Raw genomic sequence first — 20991 nt, 5'->3', positions numbered from 1 at the left:
GGTTTAAGTTACTTTCAAGATATGTTCGTCATGTTATTCAAGGTTCAAACAGTAAAAATACATGAACCTCTCTAAACCTACTTCCACCTTTATTTGAAGCAGACACAGCTGTCTTTTGGAGTTTTTTCAGTGCTCATAACAAAGAGAAATAATGTTTTTCCTTTTCCATCAACGGATAAATTCGGATTTCCACTGTAATCAACAGTTTAGAGTTCATAAAATCTAAATCTGTGCAGAAAGTGCGCAGCCCAATCCCTAGGAGGCAGGTGAAAATAAAAACGGGTGGATGAGATTAAACAGGAAACGCTTGGTGACAAAATGTTGATGGCACATATATCAGCTGAGGTCACACACTGGATGAAGCCAGGCCTGCGTGTGAGCAGGGCAGATGTGCTGGCAGTAAGTGGCTCATGACATGCTATCTTAGCTCTCCAAGACCCTGTTGAAAGCGTCTCTCAGTCTCCCAGCATGCTGAGCAAACAACAGCCAAGCTGTAGCAGCCTCCTGCTTTCTATATGAAAGCAGGAAGGGATTCTTCCATATATTGGCATTTTGCGTTCACAGGCACAGATACAGGTTGAGGTTACCAAGCTGAAGGCTGGCATGTTGCTACTGTCTCTGGCTGAATCCCTGACAAATTACTGAACATTATTTCATTTGATTTAGTTTTTTTATTTCTTTCACCCAGTCATAAATATGAATAGTTCATGTAACAACTACAATAAATCATGAATGAAGTGAGGCAGAAAGAAACATGAACTAATAATATCTGCACCATATTCACATGAAAATAAAATGAGATATTCAGACTGTTACAAACTTCTAAATGCACAAAAAATAAACCAAGAATCCACAACAAAACATCGACTTATTCAACGCCAAATCACTTCGTCATGATTATTTCCTAATTTCTCACTTTGTACATAATTTTAAAAATATTTTACTAAGCTCATGACGTTTCAATAAGTTTGAAACACAATGCATATCTCTTGCATTGTGGGATCTCCACTCCCACTTATGACAGCTCTCTTCTCTAAAACAAAAATCAAATCTACAAATGTTTTACATTTACTACTCCACACTTCCACACAATATGTCAGATATGGAACAAAATGTAAGTTAAACAAAGCATACAATATTTATCATTTAAAATATTGTTAAAATAGTTCAGGATATTTTAACTTTTACATGATCTTTTACCGCTGACCTTATGACAGCCCAATGTGGGCTCTGTTTCCTAATTCATATCTCTGCTCAATGACAGAGCATAAGGACCATACTTAGAAAAAATAAAAATAAAACTATGAGAATAAATTCATAATATTGTGAGAATAAAGTCAAAAAATACGAGAAAAATGTTGTAATATGAGAATAAAGTCATAATATTTTGAGAATAAAATCATACAATTACAATTCTCTTATTTTTATAGGTTTATTTTCTGATATTGGCCCTAATACTCCGTCGTACTGCCCAGCCACAGCGCCTGCAAAGTCAAATTTGTCATTTGTACTCCTAGAGCCAGGATCCTCTACGCTCCTCAGGATGTTTATGAGTATCCAGGGCAACAGTGACAGTAATACCCTGAGTTAGAACGTGGCTCCAGAACAGTCGACAGACCTCATTTTGAAGAAACACGATAATGAGAGATCTGCTGTTTTCCAGTGTGAATAATTTATCTCTCAGGAATAACAAAGATCTGGAAACAGCATTGATGTTCTGGGTATTTATTCACTTTATTCTCTTCCTCTTCCTACATGGTGCACTGAGTGTAATGAAAACGCAGTGATTGAGCTGAACTATGATATGAATAGGGACACGTTTGTTCATGATGTCCAAGCATCAGATGTAGAGAGGTATATCGAAATTTTGACACACATTGGTTAATTGTTGGTACTGGTACTGTTGACCTTTACTCACTGTCTGGACTGACCGTTGGCCAGTCAGATGACGGTCAGGCAGGCGCTTGTGAAGGCCCCACATGGTTGGGGTGAAGTCGAACAGTTGACGCAGAGTCACATGGTTTCAGGACATTCGTTTTCACACACTCCTTTTTTTCTGGGCAACAAAACTGGAAGTTGAGTAATTGGGGCTGCTGTACACACACACCCACCAAATTATGAGCAGTCACACAATATTTTCACATGAAGAGAGGGGGGTGCAAAGTTCACTAGAGGGGCAAGAAAAGGAGGACAACAGGAGGATGAGAACAAAATGACACAATTTTCGTCACGCGACTGCAACAACTACTACTGATTTTGTCAGTTGGGCCCGACCATGCAGAGCCCTTATTAAGTCTTGATGCCGTACGTATGTTACGTTATGCTCCTCTCCTGTCTAGAAGCGCACTACTTTAGCTTCAAGTCAGACCATTATTTTTCTGTGCTTAACTATGTTTGTCAGTCAGAATATTTTGTTGGATTTTCTCATTCATCGGGGATCTTCGTCATTCCAGTTGCAAAATAAGGAAGACTTTTAAGATCTTGAAATAAAAAGTCAACTAAACGCATCATTATCCCTGACACCTTCTTTATGTGCCCACTGTCACCACGTAAGAGGACAACTAATGAGGCAGGGATTACAGCAGATTAAAAAAAAAGAGACGTTGGCCAGAGGAAGGCTGTTTGACTCCACACAGGCCGTCTGCAGATGGATAGTTCCTGAGTGATGCAGTAATGCAGCATGTGTGTTTCCACAGGGAGGGGTCACACTTCCACAGAACACAGAGCCAATTCACCGAGCTCCCTACAATCGGTTCTGTAAGCTTCCTGCCAAAGTAAAGGTTGCTTTTAGGAAGCGAATGAGAGCAGCTTTGGTGACGTCTTGGTTTTCATGTTGACGCACATGAAAACACATGAATCCAGTCTCACACTGGATTCATGAAGGCTGTTTGTGTAAAACATGACAAGTCAGCTGCCAGGGCTCAGGTTATCTGCAACATTTCTACCATAACTGGTAGCAGAGGCATCTACCATGATTATCTAATAAAATGAGTGGAAGAAAAACAGCTGAAAATAGCAAACAATATCAGCTTTCTTCACTCCAGGTGCAGTAAAGTTTAAGAAAAAAAGACACATCACAGTTCTCAGCTGTTGAGCATGATTCATACGTTCCCACTGCAGCTCCTCTGTGACTGAGTTTTGCTGTTTGAGGGAATCACTGATGATCTTACACAAGCCGTCAGTCTGACACCAGTTTTTAACGACCCGGTTCTCAGTCTGAAAATCTGAGTTTGAAACAATGACGCTGCAAAAAATAAATATTACACAACATGAAAATCTAGATTACATCATGTTCTTATTGATTTCTCTTTTAGGCATTGGATTAATATATAGTGTCATCTGTAAATGTCTCCTTGTTTTTTTTGCTTTTATTTTTTTGTTGTTCATTTCTTGGCATTGTAATTTTGTATCACACAATAAAAAGAAAACTGTAAAACATGGATTGTTGCAATTTAATTTAATTTCTTTTCTTTTCTGTTTTTCCTGACTTCTGGAAGAAAAGGCCTTCTAACTCATAGAGCTGAAATTCATTTCCAGAGAAAAATCATCAACATATCAGAGGAAACATGTAAAAAGCTGGTCAGGAATTATGATAATATCTTGATTAATATAATCCATACAAATGATTTCCACTGATTATTGAGGAGAGTAATGATACTTCTATACATGCAATTTATTTCTAAAATTAAAACAAAAGAGATTTTGTTTTCAAACAGTACCTGAGTACAGACGTTGTACCTGTGTTCATTGTGTTATGTTCATTTTGTGAGATCTCAGTCTGATTTCCTAGATATAAACTTATTGATTATACAAAATAACTTTCAGTCTAATTTAGCCTGGAGGAATAAATGATTCCAAGCTCTACAATATCCGAATATAGATGCAGTTTAGGTTCTGGTGAATAGGAGAGTAAACAGTGTTTTATAGTGTTTGATCTACGATTTCAATTAAAAAATTTTAAAAAATCCTCAGGATTATCTATTATTGATTAATTTTAAGTTTGGCAGAAACAGATGCTCAGTCGGGACACATCATGGAGGTTTCAGAACATAATATAAACTGTAAAACATCTGTGGGACTTACTCATCTCTGAGTTTCTGAAGTGAATTTAGATCAGCATCATCAAATATACACAACTGCACACACTCAGGTTCCATCATTACTGCATTACTGTCTGCATTACATTACTGCACACAGTTTGTAGTGACTTCAAGTAGTAACAGCTACAGGAAACATCAGACTATAACAATAATATCGGTCTGAGTTCACTGCTTTTTCACCGCCAAACAGTACTCATGCCTTTTGGAATAAATATTGAAATGCTTTATGTGTCTAATTTCATGACGTTCATATTCATCTGATTCTACATCAGAAGGTCTCCAGACTGTAGAGCAGGAGATGAGAGCAAGAGCAAGAAATCAGAACCACAACCTTTTCATAAAGCTGTAAAAGTTTTATTACAACATCTCGACTTTAAACACAAATACAATAAAACACCGATAATGAGATGTCGCGCAGATAAAATGGATGGAACAATGATTACATAAAAATAAGCCTTTTGCACCACAGATATATCAAGTATAGTTACGACATAATGTAGAAAAATATTTCAAAAGGAGCATGAAAAGTTTTATATCTGTCTGTTATTTCTAGACTTCAGAACACAGATCCCAGCTGTGCAGCACGTGGATGAAAACAAACCTAATGATGGAGAAACTACAAGAAATTTTACGGTCAATTTGTTGCACTGATTTTGAGTTGCACCATGTCAAAACACATACATCAAAAAACAAACAAACAACAAAAAAAACCTAGTAATGCACCATAAAAGACTACATGGTAACAATGTTTCAAATTCATATTAATGACAGGCAAAAATCTGTAAACATTAAGAATGATGATAATAATGGATAAATCACCCCTAGCCCAACAGCCTTTACTTAATCACAGTCCATTCATAGTAAAAGTATGTAATAAGTTAAAGTCAGATGGTTTCATAATACATAGCTCATGAATAACTGGAACAGCACACATTGTAAATTTTAATATTCCATTTTTACCTTTGTGTGCATCAATGTCCTATTTTCACCCCAACTACATAAAAACTCTAAAGAAAAAATAAACCATAAAAACAACTATGTGATTAGAATACGAAAAGATAAAATTTGCTCTATATATTATAATTTCATATTTGAAAAGTGATCTGCTTTGATATTTTGGACTTGTTTTAGATCTGCATTGGAACTGGCCTGTCAATGTACAGTCTCCATGTGTTTCTGTGCAGGTAAGATAGCAACTGCTCACAACCTCTCTGCAAATCACCACCTCAGAAAATCAAAACATTCCTTTAGGACTTAAAAAAAAAAAAAATCAGTCAGACTGTATAAAAGGATCAAACAGGGCGTGTCTGACTGATCCAGTACTTGGTGTTTTATGAGTAACTTATCCTATAAGCATTAAATAAGGCACCAGTGCAACTCCTCAGCTAACTCATATGTTGTTGTTGAACACACTCTCTCTGGTGTGCATCACAGTTCCCTCCATGGCCACACCCAGCTGCCAAATGCATGCAGAACGATTACTTTATGGAACATGCAAACTTTATGTTATTAGTGCACTCCACCTGGTAATTTGTGGTAAATTGTCCCAGCAGCTGCAGGCACCATTGCTTCATAAACTTCTGGAACTCCAGACAAAATCAAAACAAGATAGACACATGTTGTTCTTTTCCTGGGCCATAAAACCTGGAATAACAGTTCCTCAGTCTGATCACAGTGGCACCTCAACCCTTAAAGAGTTAGATCAATTCATGTCATGTTACTTCATCAAATGATGAAAAAGAAGACTGAACTAACGGCCAAAAAACACATCACATCTGAATCACCAAAACATAATGAAACCCATTCATGTTCAATCATTAGTAATTATATTCCAGTCTAAAGCAAAGTGTTCAATCAAATGCTTAAAAGGGCAGTTTCATGTAAAAATCTACTTTTTAGAGCTTTGCATCATGTTATAATGTTATTCCCTCATCAAAAACATACCTGCGGTGTCATCTTGATTCATTCATGCATGATTGGAAAAAAAAAAAATCCTTTAATCTCCATAGCAACCATTCAGCTGCACAAGACGCCTGGGTGGACCTAGCCCCGTCTTTGAGACGCAGCTCCTCCTCTGAGCTGCAGTTTCCAAGTTTCCACCTCACACAGCAGCCCTCCCCGCAACTCCCATCACTCTGCTCCTTCAGACTAGCCAGCAGAAATTAGCAAACACCTGGTAGAACTGGTAGCTCTACTGAGCTCATTATAGGAGCAACGGTGATAAAAACGTTGTTAAAGGGTTAATAGAGGAGCCATGTCGTAATGACTTCCTGCAGGTGGAGTTTTTTTTTTTTTTTTAAGAGACAGAGGCCCAATATCAAGGCCTTAAATTACAAAAGTCAAATTTCTTTTAGGTCATATTTGATATATTGAGCATTTTTATAAGAACTGAAGGCAACATAGTCACTTAAATGTGCCTGGAAAATACATAATACTGCCCCTTTAAATGATGACGTACACAGATCTGGCACAACGTTATGACATGCTTGCCTAACAGTGTGTCCGTCCCTCTTTTTCTGACAGAACACCTTTGACCAGAGGAATGTTGGTTCCCTCTGGACCACAGAGGTGTGCTGTGATGTCCTGCACACCAGCAGTAAACTGAGCAGGTGTCAGAAGTGGAGAACAATCCTTCCATTTGTCCAGCCCAACCTGCAGATGCTCAGTTCTATTGAGATCTGGGGAATTTGGAGGTCAAGTCAACAACGTACATTTATGGTTGGGTGACTGAAGCTGTTCTATTGTTGCTGTGTGCCAGGGTGCATTGTACTGCTGTAAGGACCCAAAGTCATCTGGGAAAACCATTTCCAACTTGCCTGTTGGATTCAACAGAAACACTCCTCATCTAGCCATCACTTTGAATATTAGTGGTTCATATACTATGCAGTCTTTCTGATACTAGTAATGTAATTTATATTGACCAAATTCAAAACTTCATAACAAAAATGGTAGTTTCTTGGTGTGCTTTTACAAAAATCGTGTTTTCTTGTTCTATAAAAGGTAGAGTGAGAGAGTCCTATCATCCACATACAAAACTCTCTGAGATGTTGTGACATACTTAGCAAAGTGTTCTCAGCATGAACATTTTCTAAAACTTAAAGCAACAAGAAAGAGTGTCAATGACTCAAGTTGTTCGACATTGTGTGAAAACTGAGACAATTGACGAGTTAAGAAAAAAGTGAATCAGTCCCAAGTGTTACAGTTAATATCCTATAGTTTTTTTTTTGTTTTTTGTTTTTTAGAAAATACATTTTGGCACATCTCACATGTTGTTCTTGTGAGACCCATCAATAGACAGGCGATCTAACAACACTGCTTCTGTCCATCTATGCCTCCGGACCAAGAAGGCCAGTCTGCATTGATCTGTTGCCGTCACGATTCTGGAACAAAACCTCAAACTCATTCAGTGATCGGGGTGATCCCTGTGGTTCGCGTGCTTCTTCTGCCGGAACAGCTGCTGAACTCGGGCCTGTAAGGGGCTCCAGAGGCTCTGCAGGATGCCGTAGCTCTGCTCCTGCTCCTGGCTCTGATTGGCCTTCTCTTGGCCATTGGTGTGATGGACGTGGTTCCTCTTTTGCTCTACCCTCTGGTTGCCGTAGTGCTCAACAATCATTGAGTGGTGGTAGGTCGCAGCTGAGAGAGACAGATAAAAAAAAAAAGTGTTAGCAGGATAACTGCTGCAGCCATTCAGTCCCATTCAGAGCTCACTTACGGCTCATGCAGGTGATTTTGGGTGTTTCCCACTGGCCGCTGGCGCAGCAGCGGACGATCGGGGTGTGTCTCTGGATGAAGCCCTTTTTGCAGTGATACCGGACCAGGGAGTTGATCTCGTAGCGGGGCTTCTTTGCTCCAAACACTTCGGCGTGCTTCACTAAAGGCGGCTGGCTGCAGGCCACTGCAGGGTCAGAAACAGAGAGCAGCTAGAGCGACGGACACGTTCTGTCATCAGCAATGGACGGTGCAGCGACAGGTAAACACAACTCATGAACAATCTTATATGTCATCAAATAAACCAATATGAACTACTGGGTGTTCAGTCATTCTTCCATTCATGGTGGTGAGCTTAACACACTCTGTGCCTGTGCTCAGACACCAGGGGGCGCTACAGAAAGACGTTCAGTGTCGTTCTAAACACTGAGGGAACTGAAAGGTTTGACATGCGGGTTGGAGCCCACCTGTTCCCTTCTTGCAGGTGAAGGTCAGGTGGTAGTTGCAGGGCACGTCGTTCCACTGCCCCCCCTCATGCCAGATCATCACCACGCAGTCCTCCCCCGACTGGAAAAAGCTGTCCGGCTGGTTTGGCCTCCAGTTGTCATATTGCTGCCAGAACAACGTTTCGTTTAAGTGATGAACAGTCAAACAATAATGAGACGTTCAAATTTCACTTGAATTATACTCAGACTGCACTTTTGAAATTCAGATCTTGTATCTTGTACCTGCTCCTTTTTTGAGCAAATTATGGAAAACTGCATGCAGTGGGCATGATAATTTGTTTTATTTTATTTTTCCTGTTTTTACTTTTTGTCTGTTAGAATAAATAAATAAATAAAATGTCCAAAAATGTAAAAATATTGACTTTTGAAACTGAGAAATTTCCATGTTTTTTTTTTTTTTTTCTAGAAATTTTCTGAGGATAATTAAAACATTTCTGGGGGGTTTTCAAGCAAATTTTCAACTTTTCTAACTGTTTCCAAGTGTTATAGTTAAAAATATCTGAGTTTTTTGGTGAAAATGTACTCCTCCTCTTTTTGTTCCCCTCCATTGGTCCTAATATGCTGTTGCAATTATTTATTTTCCACACAGGCTCATTTTTCTTAGAAACATCTAAATGGAAAAAGGTCAGCATCTGATTCTTTCCTCATTCTGCCAACCTTACTTAATGAATGAAAGAAATAGGGTACAAAATGTACCCAGAAGCTTAATGAGTAAATGAAAACTGGAAGTTATTTCATAGTAAGTGCTCTCTAACATCTGCAGACTCATGCAGGACTGAAGCTGCAAAACAGCAGCAGCTACCATCACTCTTCTTTTTCCTCACCAGGAGCTGGATGTATTTCACTGAGCTACCAGATGGTGGAGCTGGCAAAATAACCCAGAGATCAGGGGTGGAGAAGCTGAAGCCCCATGTCGATTGGGGTAAACATCCAAACAAAAGAGGTTCCTGTGCTTTGGTTCAGATGGCGTTGGTAGTGAGAAGAAGTGAAGCTGCAGGTTTAACGTCTCTGGGTGTGTCCTCTTCTTCAATGATGACACATCAAAACAACATTTTGCTTGTTGCTCCCATCAACTAATCTGGCCCACATGCAGCCCAGCTCTCTCCAGAACACACACATGAGCAGCACACACACGTGTGTAGCTGTGTTGGGGTTCCATGTCAAACAAAAACAGGTCTGCCGTCAGGGACTCCGTGTGTCACCGTGTCGCTAGGTCATCTGTGTAGCAAATATTTTACCGTAACTCAGCAGAGGAACGACTCTTTCTGTTGGTAAGGTAAAAAAAAAAAAGTGAACGTTTTATGTTCAAATTTGTAAACTGTTGCTGTGTGCAAAAATCTGCAGAAAGAAAACCTCTCCATGGTCCGTGTGTTGTGCAAGCTGCTTATAATAGTCATTTACAGCACATTCCTGTGTATCTCCAGTATGTGACCTGATTGTGTGTGTGTGTGTGTGTGTGTGTGTGTGTGTGTGTGTGTGTGTGTGTGTGTGTGTGTGTGTGTGTGTGTGTGTGTGTGTGTGTGTGTGTGTGTGCGTGGGGGGGTGTGCGTGTGTGTGTGTGTGTGTGCGTGTGTGTGTGTGTGTGTGTGCGCGCGTGCGTGCGTGTGTGTGTGTGTGTGTGTGGACGTGGGGGTGCTTTTTTTTTTATAGCCGTAATCAGTAGATTGAACAGTATCTGATCACCTTTACCTAAACATTCTGAGGCACTTTGGATTTCTGGAGCAGAAAATCAGTTTTAGATTCAGATTAACTGCCTGTCAGAAGCAGAATCAGCTAATTGTTTCAGCCTGCTGGAATATGAACAGTTGATTGTTACGGTGTGTTTTCCCTGTGCGCAGTGAAGCTCCGTCTGCCTGGCTCTCTTGCAACAAAAAGAAAAAAAAAAAACAAGGTACAACTAAGAATTAAGAGTATTTATTTTAGTGTTAAAGGGGCAGTATGATGTATTTTCCAGCCACATAGTGCTGCTTTATGTTGCAATCAAGTAACTTTGATACCTTCAGTTGTTATAAATATGCTGCAAATATAACTTAAAAGAAATTTGACTTTTTAATTTAATGTTTTGAAATTGGGCCTCTGTCTCTAAGAAACTCCTGGTTTTTCCAACACTCCACCTCCAGGAAGTCATGACAACATGGCTCCTCTGTTAGCCCTTCAACAATGTTTTTAGCAGCGTTGCACTGAGCTGCAGCCCCTATAATGAGCTCAGCAGATGTGCAGTTCCACAGGTGTTTGCCAATTGCTGGATGCTAGTCTGAAGGAGCTTCTCTGTGAGGAGGAAGGTTTAAAGCTGCAGCTCCAAGGAGGAGTTTTGTCCTTGTAGGCGGGGCTAGGTCCACCCAGGTGTTTTGCTCAGCTGAATGGTTGCCCCAGGAGATTAAAGGATTTCTCAAACATGCATAAAAATCAAGACAACACTCCAGGTATGTTTTCGATGAGGGAATAACATTACAACATGAAAAAAGTCGATTTCACTTAATATTGCCCCTTTAAGTCTTTTGTTTAAACTATTTCATAATAATACCCTTTTTCACTGCTAATAAAAATCAAAGCGGAAGTTTAACATTTGCTCGATCCAATCCACTCTGATCATTGAACCCATCACCCGCCATCATCAGCTCACCATTGGATTCCCATCGGTCCACCTGAAGTCTCTCTCAAACATTCGGTCATTCAGGCCAATCCACTGGTAGTCACTGCCCAGACCTGCAGAGGGACGGACGGCCTGGTCAGTGAAGCTGAAGAAGCAACGCAGCTCTTCCTGCGACAGACTCACGGTTGACAAAGATCTGCTCCTCCTGCGACAGGATGCTGGTCAGGTGGCCCCCGTGCAGACGACACTCCCTCTCTGCAGCGTCCCACGTCCGCCGGTGTTTGAAATATTTGTAGCAGTGGGACTGAAACTTGGCCCAGCCGATCCCACACACCTCAGTGTCTGCACACACAGAAACACAGCATGCTAAACACTGCTAGCAAAAGGCAACAAACACACACAGTTCTTATAATTCTAGTATGATTATGAATTCTCCATCTCGTGGTTGCATCCTCGATATAGTTTAGATGCGTTTCATTTACTTGGTAGTGTTGTATCTGGTTGGGTTCTTCATTATAATTTGTGTTTGTCAGTTAGCCACTTGGCTACAGTATCATGTATTTTCAAGGAAATGTTCATTGATATGCATTGTTGCGATTTTAAAAATAAACTGAGCTGAATTAGAAGACAAGCTGAGGATGCTGCTCACTTTGCATGAATGAAAAAGGTTTTATTCTGTTGAATGTTCATTATGTTTATTATGGGGCTAAACCAGCCATTGTCTTCAATAATGATGATTAGTGATTAATCACAGCCCTAGATAGCTTAATATTTTAATTGACTGACAACACAAGATAAAATATAAAGGATCAAAGATATGAAATATAAGAGTGCAACTATTTCATTAACAGAGGGATTAAATTTTTTTCTCTGTCACATAAAAAGATGTGACATTTAATTTATCCATATAATGACAAGTTAAATGTAAATGTATGCTAAACAATTAGCTTTTGAATAAGACTGTTTTGAACCATATTTGTGTTTCTCTTTTTTCTCTTTTTTTTCTGCCACAAATATAAAGAACGAATTGACAATCATCCAACAAGTAATCATTCCATATCCATGAGTCAGGGTTGCCTTAGTTAAGTAATGTCATGTCACAAAAAGGAACTTAATGTATTGAGTCAACACGTAACTGTCGCTACGTGTTCGTCCAGGAAAGCGAATGCTGAAAGTCAATGACTCAATGCAACCTGATGGGTTTCCTTAGAAACCTTTTAAACTTTGAATAATTAACTGAGCCTGATAACTGGGATGTCTGTGTAGTTGCACTGAAATGACTTTTTCATAAAACGCCTTGAGGCGACATTCGTTGTGAATTGCTGCTATATAAATAAACTGAACTGAACAACAAAATTTTTTAAATTATTTTTCCAAAAACTGTATTTTCCGCAACAGAAAAAGTCAAACAGCAGCTCTGCTCGCCCATCACTGGGACCAAACTTTGATGAAACATTAAACTCCAGCTGAGCACAAATGTGGAGACGTTGCATAAGAACGCCACCGTGAACGGGCACAGTAATCAGAGGCACGGAGGGTCCAACCGAGCGTGTGTGTGACGGCTTTGTTTTGCTTTTTTCGGTCAGGCTGTGTAAATGAGGGAGTTGAGCTGGAGCCAAGCTGCCTTAACAATGACCTCCAGCTGTTCCACAAAAGCTTTCATTTGTTTTCTTCTCATCAGACTCAGTTGTTGCAGCGGCCAGATCGATGCTGAAGTCCAGCTGGGTGAATAACCCTCACACACACACACACACACACACACACACACACACACACACACACACACAAACACACACCGCATCCCCCAACTCACTGCAGGAGTTCAGTAACTCACAGTTGGACTTCATTAACCCTCACAAACATCCCGTTGTGTGCAGGTCAAACACACAGACAGGCACATTTAGCTCCATGTACAATGACTTTGAGTCTCAGAGTCAGCGCTCTGCTTTGTTGACCTCATCAAACAAAGCCTGTTTTGTGCCACTGGCTTCAGGATAATGTGAACGCCAATAAAAATCGCAATGGAAAGTTGCTGTCCAGGCTTGGTGGGTATTAGCCTTCGTCAGCCAAGCTCGTCCTAATGGCTCCTCTGTGCAGCCACCTGGAGGCTCAGGTGAGGCCTGGAGCGCTGCCCTCTGCTTGTAGCCATGTCAGATGAGCTGCGCCGTTCTGACGTGTTGCGGTGCGGGGGTCACAGGAGGTCAGCCTAAAACACCTCCTTGTCTCCTGCATCCAGGAGACGAGGTGGGAGGCACCATGTGGCAGGAATGAGTCGGTGCCAAGCAGCTGCAAAAGCTTTCTGCTAGAATAATAGAGCAATTATCTGTTTTTTTTTCTTCCTGATGCTTTCCGCTATGAGAACTCTACAAGAGGACATCTGTGTCCCTGTCGCTGTGTCCACCACCTTCTGAACACAATGAGGAGGAATTTGGAAGTTTTATCTAACGCTACACGCAGCACATTTATCTTGCAAATGGATAAACTGTGCAGACAAACAATTTGAGGCTGGGGATTTCCTCACCCCTCCACTCCTCCACCCTCCACCCTCGGCCCATAATGAAACGGGAAGCAGTGTAAATAATGAGGGCTTCAGCAATACCCCCAGCTCACGAGACGAGAAGATGCTGCATGATGTTTGGTTTATGAGAATGAGATGAGATGAGATGAGATTTCACTGGAGCTCCTCTGCTGGAGGCAGAGATCAACATCTGGCCAATACAGCAGCATGCTCAGTGAGACTTCTGCTGAAGCTTTACAAGGATGAAGAATGTTTTCTGCTGGATCAAGTTGAATTAACACGCTGATTTTCACAGACTGCATGGATGAGCTTCATCAGTCAAGAAGAGGAGTCTTGTGCAGAGTTACAATAGTTTAGGGTTTGTTATAGTCTAGTAATTGTAAGAAAGTGCATACCTGTTAAATCTGAAGGTTTTACATATTTTCTACTTATCTCTGGTTTAGGGGGTTTAAGATGATCTTCGGTTTAGCCGCTACATTTTCCACACACTCTGAACACTGCCATGCAGCTACTACATGACTTTTTACCGAAGGCTTTGTAAAACCTGGACAGCAGTGTGATGAAGAGGAGCGGACAAGCCAGGTGTGGTGAGGCCATTCACTTCCGACTCTGAAAACGAAACCTTTAGTGGTTTTAGTGCGAAGCGGCAGGAGGAAGATAAAACGGCCATCAATGGCTTTCATTTTCTTCAGGCACATGCAGGGTTCGGAAAAAGTATTTACAGTAAGCTGCAGCCGGTATGTATTTCATTAAAAGCTTTAAAAAAAAGTGTAAATATGTCATGTCGTGTGGCCTACAAATAGACTGATTTATTGTTTTCGAAGTTAGTGGGTGTGGCTTCAATAAATAATGACATAGTAAAGATTGTGGTTTGTATATTTCTACATGAGGTTAAATTCAAAGGGGTTCACAGCTTATCTGAACCTGTTTGTTCAAATAGGCTTGTTGTTCCTTTGTCCCATGACTCTAGTCTAGTTCTTTTAAAGCAAATCTTGAGATACCAGCAACAACAATTTGCTTCAAAAGACTGCATACCTAACTTTTGAAAAATACATGCACCTTTCCTCCAGATGTGAATCAAATGACTGTAAGCTCTGCTTTTAAGTTAGATAACTTCTAGCCTGCAGTTTCACAAATCACTTTAGATTAGAAGTTGCATGAACAACCTTTTTACGTCAAGATATAATACACTATAATCGAAGAAAGAATGCAACTGGTCTGCCTGAAATTAGTTTAGTGTTCAACATACTCAAGCTTATCATCTTTTTAAATTTACTCAGTGCTCATTTGAATACAGAATAAAAATTGCAGCTGAAAACCAGCCGTCAGTTCTGCAAAATCCGATTCTCGAGCGCCTCTTGAGACCTCGTCCAAACCTGGACGGAAGGCTGAGTAATGACAGAAGAATTGGACGGCAGGCTGAAACTAATCTGCAGAGGAGCCGACGCCCGGTGCTGGACATTGTCCAGCTGCACTCACAAATGTGTGCACAGCTCATGCAGACCGATAGACAAGTTGGACTTAAGTGCATGTGCACATCGGCGTGTGGCAGAAAGCTGGAATTAAACCCAAAACTTTCAGACTGTCAGACCTTACCCACTGACTCAGTCAGTTCATGTGTTCTTTGAAGTCACCAATAGAATGATGAAATATTACTGTACATCACCCTGTAGCAATGTCTTCAAATATGGAAGTTAAAGACCCGATTAGATCCTTCAAAAGCTTTCATCCCTCATTCATCCTGCACTTATCTTATCTTACCTATCTTAGCCAGCATAGAGACGGAGAGGAAAATTACATCCAATCCAAACACAAAAAGTGTTGTGAAATAACATTTACATTTGGTGCTCTAATTAATGTGTGGATGGATAAAACGAACTGTGATTATGATGAATGTTTTGTTAAAGGGGATAACAAATCAGTCACCGGTCAGGGTTAGGTCCATAAATTTGCTCAGTTTTTGTAGTCTGGTAAAAAGCAACCCCTTGTTCTACATTTGCTTCATGTCTGGACCCTCGGCTAATGAGAGATGATCACTTGCTACAGGTGTGGAGTCTGATTAAATATAAAATTTTATGCAATTGCTATGGTGACATTTTTAATACGGCAGTTCAATGCAATTGAGCTTACCGGAATTTGCCTGTGGTGTGAATAACCATCCTCCACACTGAAGAGAGAAATGCATAGATGAACGAGTGGCTGTTAATTGATATTTGGAAGCATTGCCAATCCTTACTGAACGACTTCGTTCACTTCCTCCACTTCCATTGCCAAACTACAGGCAGAACACAATTTTAAAACACGCAGAAAGTTGACGTCATTGTTCACAGCTTCTGCTTTTGTTTGATGATTGGACCAGTTCAAATTCTACTGGAGAAAGTCCAGACGGATCACTGAAGTGAGATTAAAATTGTGTAGGAATGCAAAGGTCATGATCAGATACTCGAAAGAAAAGTTCCAGTTCTTATATACTTCAAATTTATTGACCCAACACTTCTTTCACAGAGCAGGCAGCAGCATCAAAAGCTTGTTTAGGTGTTGTACTCGACCTTGTTCGCAGAGCTGTCCTGTGTAGCTGGGCAGGCAGAGACAGGTGAAGGAGTTGACCCTGTCCAAGCAGGTGGCTCCATTCAGACATGGATTAGAGTTGCACTCGTCTACATCTGCAGACAAACAACACAGGGCATTATTATTACACATCATCAGTCTCTCAGCATGGGGATCGAGTGGTCGGCTCTCTGTGTCTGGGTACCCGTTTCACAGCGGAGGCCGCTGAATCCAGGTGCACAGACGCAGATGTTCACTGGGCCTTTCTCGAAGCAGGAACCTCCATTCAGACAGACGTTGACTGAGCATGGTATTAGGTCTGCACACATTAAAAAGAAAGGATGGAATGGTTAGCTGAGCTGTGATGTCCAGCATCTGTTTGTATGTAGCTACATGTAACTGGTCCAAACCTTATACCTTGAACATTCACAGGGCTGGGCTCCACAGAAGGCTCTAAATCAGACCTGGCCTCTCCCTGCTCTGTGATTCCACTCTGTACAGGGGTCTCCGGGTGGGACTCCACCAAAACAGGGGAACCTTTACTGTCATAATCCACAGATTCTTCATTTGGGAGAGCGCTAGCTGAAGGGTCATGGATTGGAGCCCATTGGGGGGTGGAGAGCATTGTCTGGTCAACAGGCATAAAGGCTGCAGTGGTTGGCTCATCCCTCATGCTAAGTGTGGAGCTTGTGGTGAATGGACCTGAAGTATGATCAGAAGTTGGAGGTGAAGGCTTGTTGGTGACAGCTGAATGTTTCTTGAGATCCGGTAAAGTGACAGAATAATGGGTAACCCTGCTGGTTTTGGAGTATGTGTCCTGTGTTTCTGTTGTACTTTGGTGTCCAGGAATCAGAGGTGCCACATCTTGTAAAACAGTGGCACTGACCCCTGGAGGCAGGTCAGCCGGACCACCATGATCCCCAGAGGCCTCGCCCTCTCCAGACATCTGCTCCGCATCTGAGCCTGTTTCTTGACCTCCATCGGCAGTCTCTGCAACTCCGTCTGTTTCTTTTATGACTGTTGCGTGTAGAGGCTGCTCAGTGTGAAGGGTGGGGTGAATTGATGGGGGTGTCTTGGCGAGGCTGGGTATATCTGGAAGGTAATCATCTTGCCCCGAGGCCTCCTCCTGTCCAGAAGCAGATCCTTCAAAGTTGCCTATCTGGGTGTCTGTGGACGTTTTCTGGGACTTTATACCTGGGCTAGAAGTTGGAGGTTCTCTCCCTCCTATCTCTGCCTCATCTGTCATCACACCAGGAAAAATTGAAGCCAGAGTGGGAACATTTCCATCTTCAGAACGCTCTTGCAAAGCCTCGGCATTATTGTCCGCTGTGCCTTCATGGTCGATGTGAGTTGGGCCGGTCTGGGAAACATCGTGGACGATAGGACCTAGCAGTGTTGTAGATGTTATTGATGACACTGTAGATAATGATGTGGTGGTGGTGGCTGCTGCTTTTTCTGGCCCTTGAGGTTCAGTAGTCTGTGGGTCTAGGAAGACTTTGGGGGCTAGCTTGTCATCAAGGACTGGTACAGTAACACCTTGTTGGTCTGTATCTGTGGGAGGAGTGGCCTCATCGAGGTTGTTGTCTTTGTGACTCTGTAAAACACTGTGGTCTAAAGGACGCACACTTAGATCGTCTTTGTCCCCCATGTCCACCTCCACAACATAAATGGGAGACGCAGTCTCAAACTGATCCCCTCGGGCTTCTTCTGGAGGTTGTGGGCTGAAAGACACCTGGATGGACCGAAGCAAATAAAGAAGTTCATGAAGAAGAATATTGGTCACCTAGTTTTGCTCAAACGGGTCAAACTTTCACTGACATCACTGACAGACCCTAACAGGAGGCACAGATTGACGTGTGGATAATTTTTCTTCTAACTTGCTGGATAGGAACGAAGACTCAGTATAAACTGATGAGCTTTAAGATTAGTTGTTTGTCCAGTGGATGACCTTGTTTGTTTTTTTACAGCCAAAACTGAGACTTGTATAACCTTTTGCAGTCTAGTCCTCTCAGAAGTCTGGCTGAAGCCACTCCTGGTTCAACAAAGTCAACTAGTGGTGCTCTACTCATTTTGTTACCTAGAAAACAAAACTGCTGACTGCAATCAGAACCAACCAGCAGAGTGCACCAGCTTATAACTAAATAATAATTTAAAAAATCAGCTTGATGAACGTAGACTGTCTTTTAACTTGACAACGTCAAGGCCTACTACTTTAACTGATTCACTCAACCTAATTTCAATGACAATAGAAATAGTTAGTATTACCGTATTTTCCGCACTATAAGGCGCACCTTCAATGAATGGCCTATTTTAAAACTTTTTTCGCATAAGGCGCATAGAATAGACGATACAGTTAGGGTTGCCACCCATCCTGTACTCTACAAGTGTGGATGTGTAATAATACAGAAGTGGTCCCCGAGTACTTTATATAGTAGTCTGTCCCAGTCATTGTTTCACTCACAGTGTTGGTGTTGCGATATTGTGCCCAACTGCTTTCTGGATAACACAGACCAACCGCCGCAGTCTCTGTCTCTCTAGGTCAGTCAAACTTTACTAACAAACCAGCGTTCTGACAACTATCCCAGCATGCACCGCGCCCTTCTTCTTCTACGGGCAAAATGAAGTTGGCGGCTGCTTACCGTAGTTGCTAGACCTGTTTTGGCTCAATATTGGTCCATATATAAGGCGCACCGGATTATAAGGCGCACTGTCGGCTTTTGAGGAAATTGAAGGTTTTTAGGTGCACTTTATAGTGCGGACAATACAGTAATAGAATTATTACTGCACATCTACTACGACAGATAGAAAAGGAGAAACAAAGGCTGGAATGACAGACTGAATCATCAGGTGATTGAAGTCTCCTCTGTACCTCATGTTTTCCGTTGACAAAGCGGATCGTCTCAGACAGGAGTTCAGAGTCTTCATTGTTCAGGACAGCCTCACTGGACACCTGAGTGAGTCCGGAGATTTGTGGCAATAGAGGATGGGAGCCGTTTGATGGCTTGTTAAGGAAATCCAAGACTCGACTCACTGGAGGCAGAGGAGACAGAACAAGCTTTAACACAAACAGACACACTCTGGTCTGATGTAAAAATCTTCATCTATTATTTGTACCAAAGTGTGGGCCATGATGAATATGATGAACCATGGGTGTTAAACTACAGTTTTCGAGGGTCCTTGTTTTTGGTCCTTTCAAAGCATCTGTTTCAACACACCTCAATCAAATAATTATGTCATTATCAGTTCTCTGAAGAATTTGGCAACATGCTGAAGATGCAATTTAGCCATTAGATCCAGGTATTTTACACCAGGAACACATCCAAAGGTTGAAGGACTGCAGTTCAACAGCCCTGTGATAAAGGTTTGAACTGTAGGACTAAAAATAAAAATGTGACACATTTTTGGAAATGAACCCAAGATATTTATGTGACCAAGTTTCATTGTCCAGTTCTTTATATCCATGTTTTCCTGCTTTTTACTGCTTACAACACTTACCAAACTGTACGACTCTCATATCATTTATAAGTTGCAAAAATACTTAAAGGAAATATTTCAGTGTTATTGGGTACCAATGTATCTACAAAATATAGTATCGCCATCATCACATTTGAATTTGTGACACAATTTCTCTTGATTACAGGTTTGGACTTCAGAAAGGTCGATCCTGAATTTGCATCGTCAGCCATTCGTTTGATTTGTGTGGAAAGTGGTAACATTTATTATTTAAAGGGGCGGTATTATGTAAAATCTACTTTTTGAGTTTTTCATCATCAAAAACATACGTGGAGTGTTGTTTTGATTCTTTTGTGCATGTTTGAGAGATCCTTTAATCTCCCATGACAACGATTCAACAGTGCAAATTTGCTTTAAGTCATATTTCAGATATACAACATGTTGATAACAACTGAAGGTAACAGTCACTTGACTGTGCTATAAAATGGCATATTTAGCTGGAAAACACATACTGCCCTTTTAAAAAATCCATGGATGGCTCTGGGAAAAATGTGCTCCTAAAATCAGCTTATGTTGTTCTAAAGTATATTATGCAAAAGCAAGTACAGATTGGAATGGATATAAAACTTGTGAAGGTTCTGATTGTCCAAAGCAGCACTACAGGAACCAGCCTTACAGAACCCCATGTTCTATTACGATACAGACACGGTGTTCTGGACTTTATAAAGAGAGTGTGAGAAGACATTTTGTGTGTGGCTCTTCTTGCCTGCTCAGAGGTTTAAACATCGGACCACTCTGTATACAGAGCATGCAGAGTGACTGCATGACATGACCACCTGGACTCAAGAAAACCCAACATGCTTCCAATATCAAACTCTGCTGATGCCAGGGATGCAGTCTGTTAAACCTTCAGGAACTGTTTTGACATCGTTCATGGTTTCACAATTTTTATACAGTCCAATCCAGAGGAGAATTCAGAAAGACCGTTCTCCCTGCCTCACACATGTCAGTTGACATATGTGTGAAATAAATTAAATTGAACTAAATTTTATATTAAATAAATTAAATTGAAATTTGGTGTAGGTTCTATGCTTTCCATTAGATTCTGTCACTTTCAATGGCCATTATTGATGTACTTCTGTATCAAAATACACCACACAGGACTTATTAATTCAGTTTTCTAAAAATGGTAGTTTAAAGTGTTTGTCTGAGAGTATATTTTTCGTCTTTTTTCTAAACATTGTTAATGGTCCAGCTGTTTTTGTCTCCAGATTATGGTCATCTTAAAATAACTAAAAAAGAAAAAAGTTGTTTTTCTACTTATGTAACTTGTTGAAGAAATCTCACTGGCGTCTTTCAGAAGGTTGTAAAGTCATTTTTTGTAAGTTCTAGTAAAGAAACAGATTTGCCCCCAGCTGCTCACTTGGAATCATGATATTATGAGAATAATCTTTGAAAATGTATCCGTTTGTTTTCTCTTCTCTTTGCCGCAGATTTATTGAGTCTTCTGTTTCCATGCAGTCTACGGATCAGAGCGTTTACTTTGAATCCTGCTGGAGAAACACT

The 20991-nt window shown here is 41.0% G+C and overlaps 1 protein-coding gene across 1 annotated transcript in view; it reads right to left on the bottom strand.

Moving 5' to 3' along the window:
- Window positions 1-4432: 4432 nt before the first annotated feature.
- The window catches only part of vcanb (versican b), a 36661-nt gene continuing 20102 nt past the window's right edge, over window positions 4433-20991 (bottom strand). The window contains exons 9-17 of the mRNA XM_008423795.3: window positions 18842-19002; window positions 16390-17704; window positions 16178-16291; window positions 15975-16088; window positions 11091-11249; window positions 10938-11020; window positions 8276-8420; window positions 7813-7995; window positions 4433-7733 (exon numbers count right to left, since the gene is read on the bottom strand). Coding sequence (XP_008422017.2) covers window positions 7504-7733; window positions 7813-7995; window positions 8276-8420; window positions 10938-11020; window positions 11091-11249; window positions 15975-16088; window positions 16178-16291; window positions 16390-17704; window positions 18842-19002 — 2504 coding nt within the window. The 3' untranslated portion in view covers window positions 4433-7503. The remainder of the gene's footprint in view (window positions 7734-7812; window positions 7996-8275; window positions 8421-10937; window positions 11021-11090; window positions 11250-15974; window positions 16089-16177; window positions 16292-16389; window positions 17705-18841; window positions 19003-20991) is intronic.

This window comes from Poecilia reticulata, chromosome 12, assembly GCF_904066995.2.
Source record: "Poecilia reticulata chromosome 12, P_reticulata-male-v2, whole genome shotgun sequence".
Lineage (NCBI taxonomy): Eukaryota > Metazoa > Chordata > Actinopteri > Cyprinodontiformes > Poeciliidae > Poecilia > Poecilia reticulata.
The sequence above is the reverse complement of the archived record's forward strand: the minus strand, read 5'-3'. Positions and strand labels throughout refer to the sequence as shown.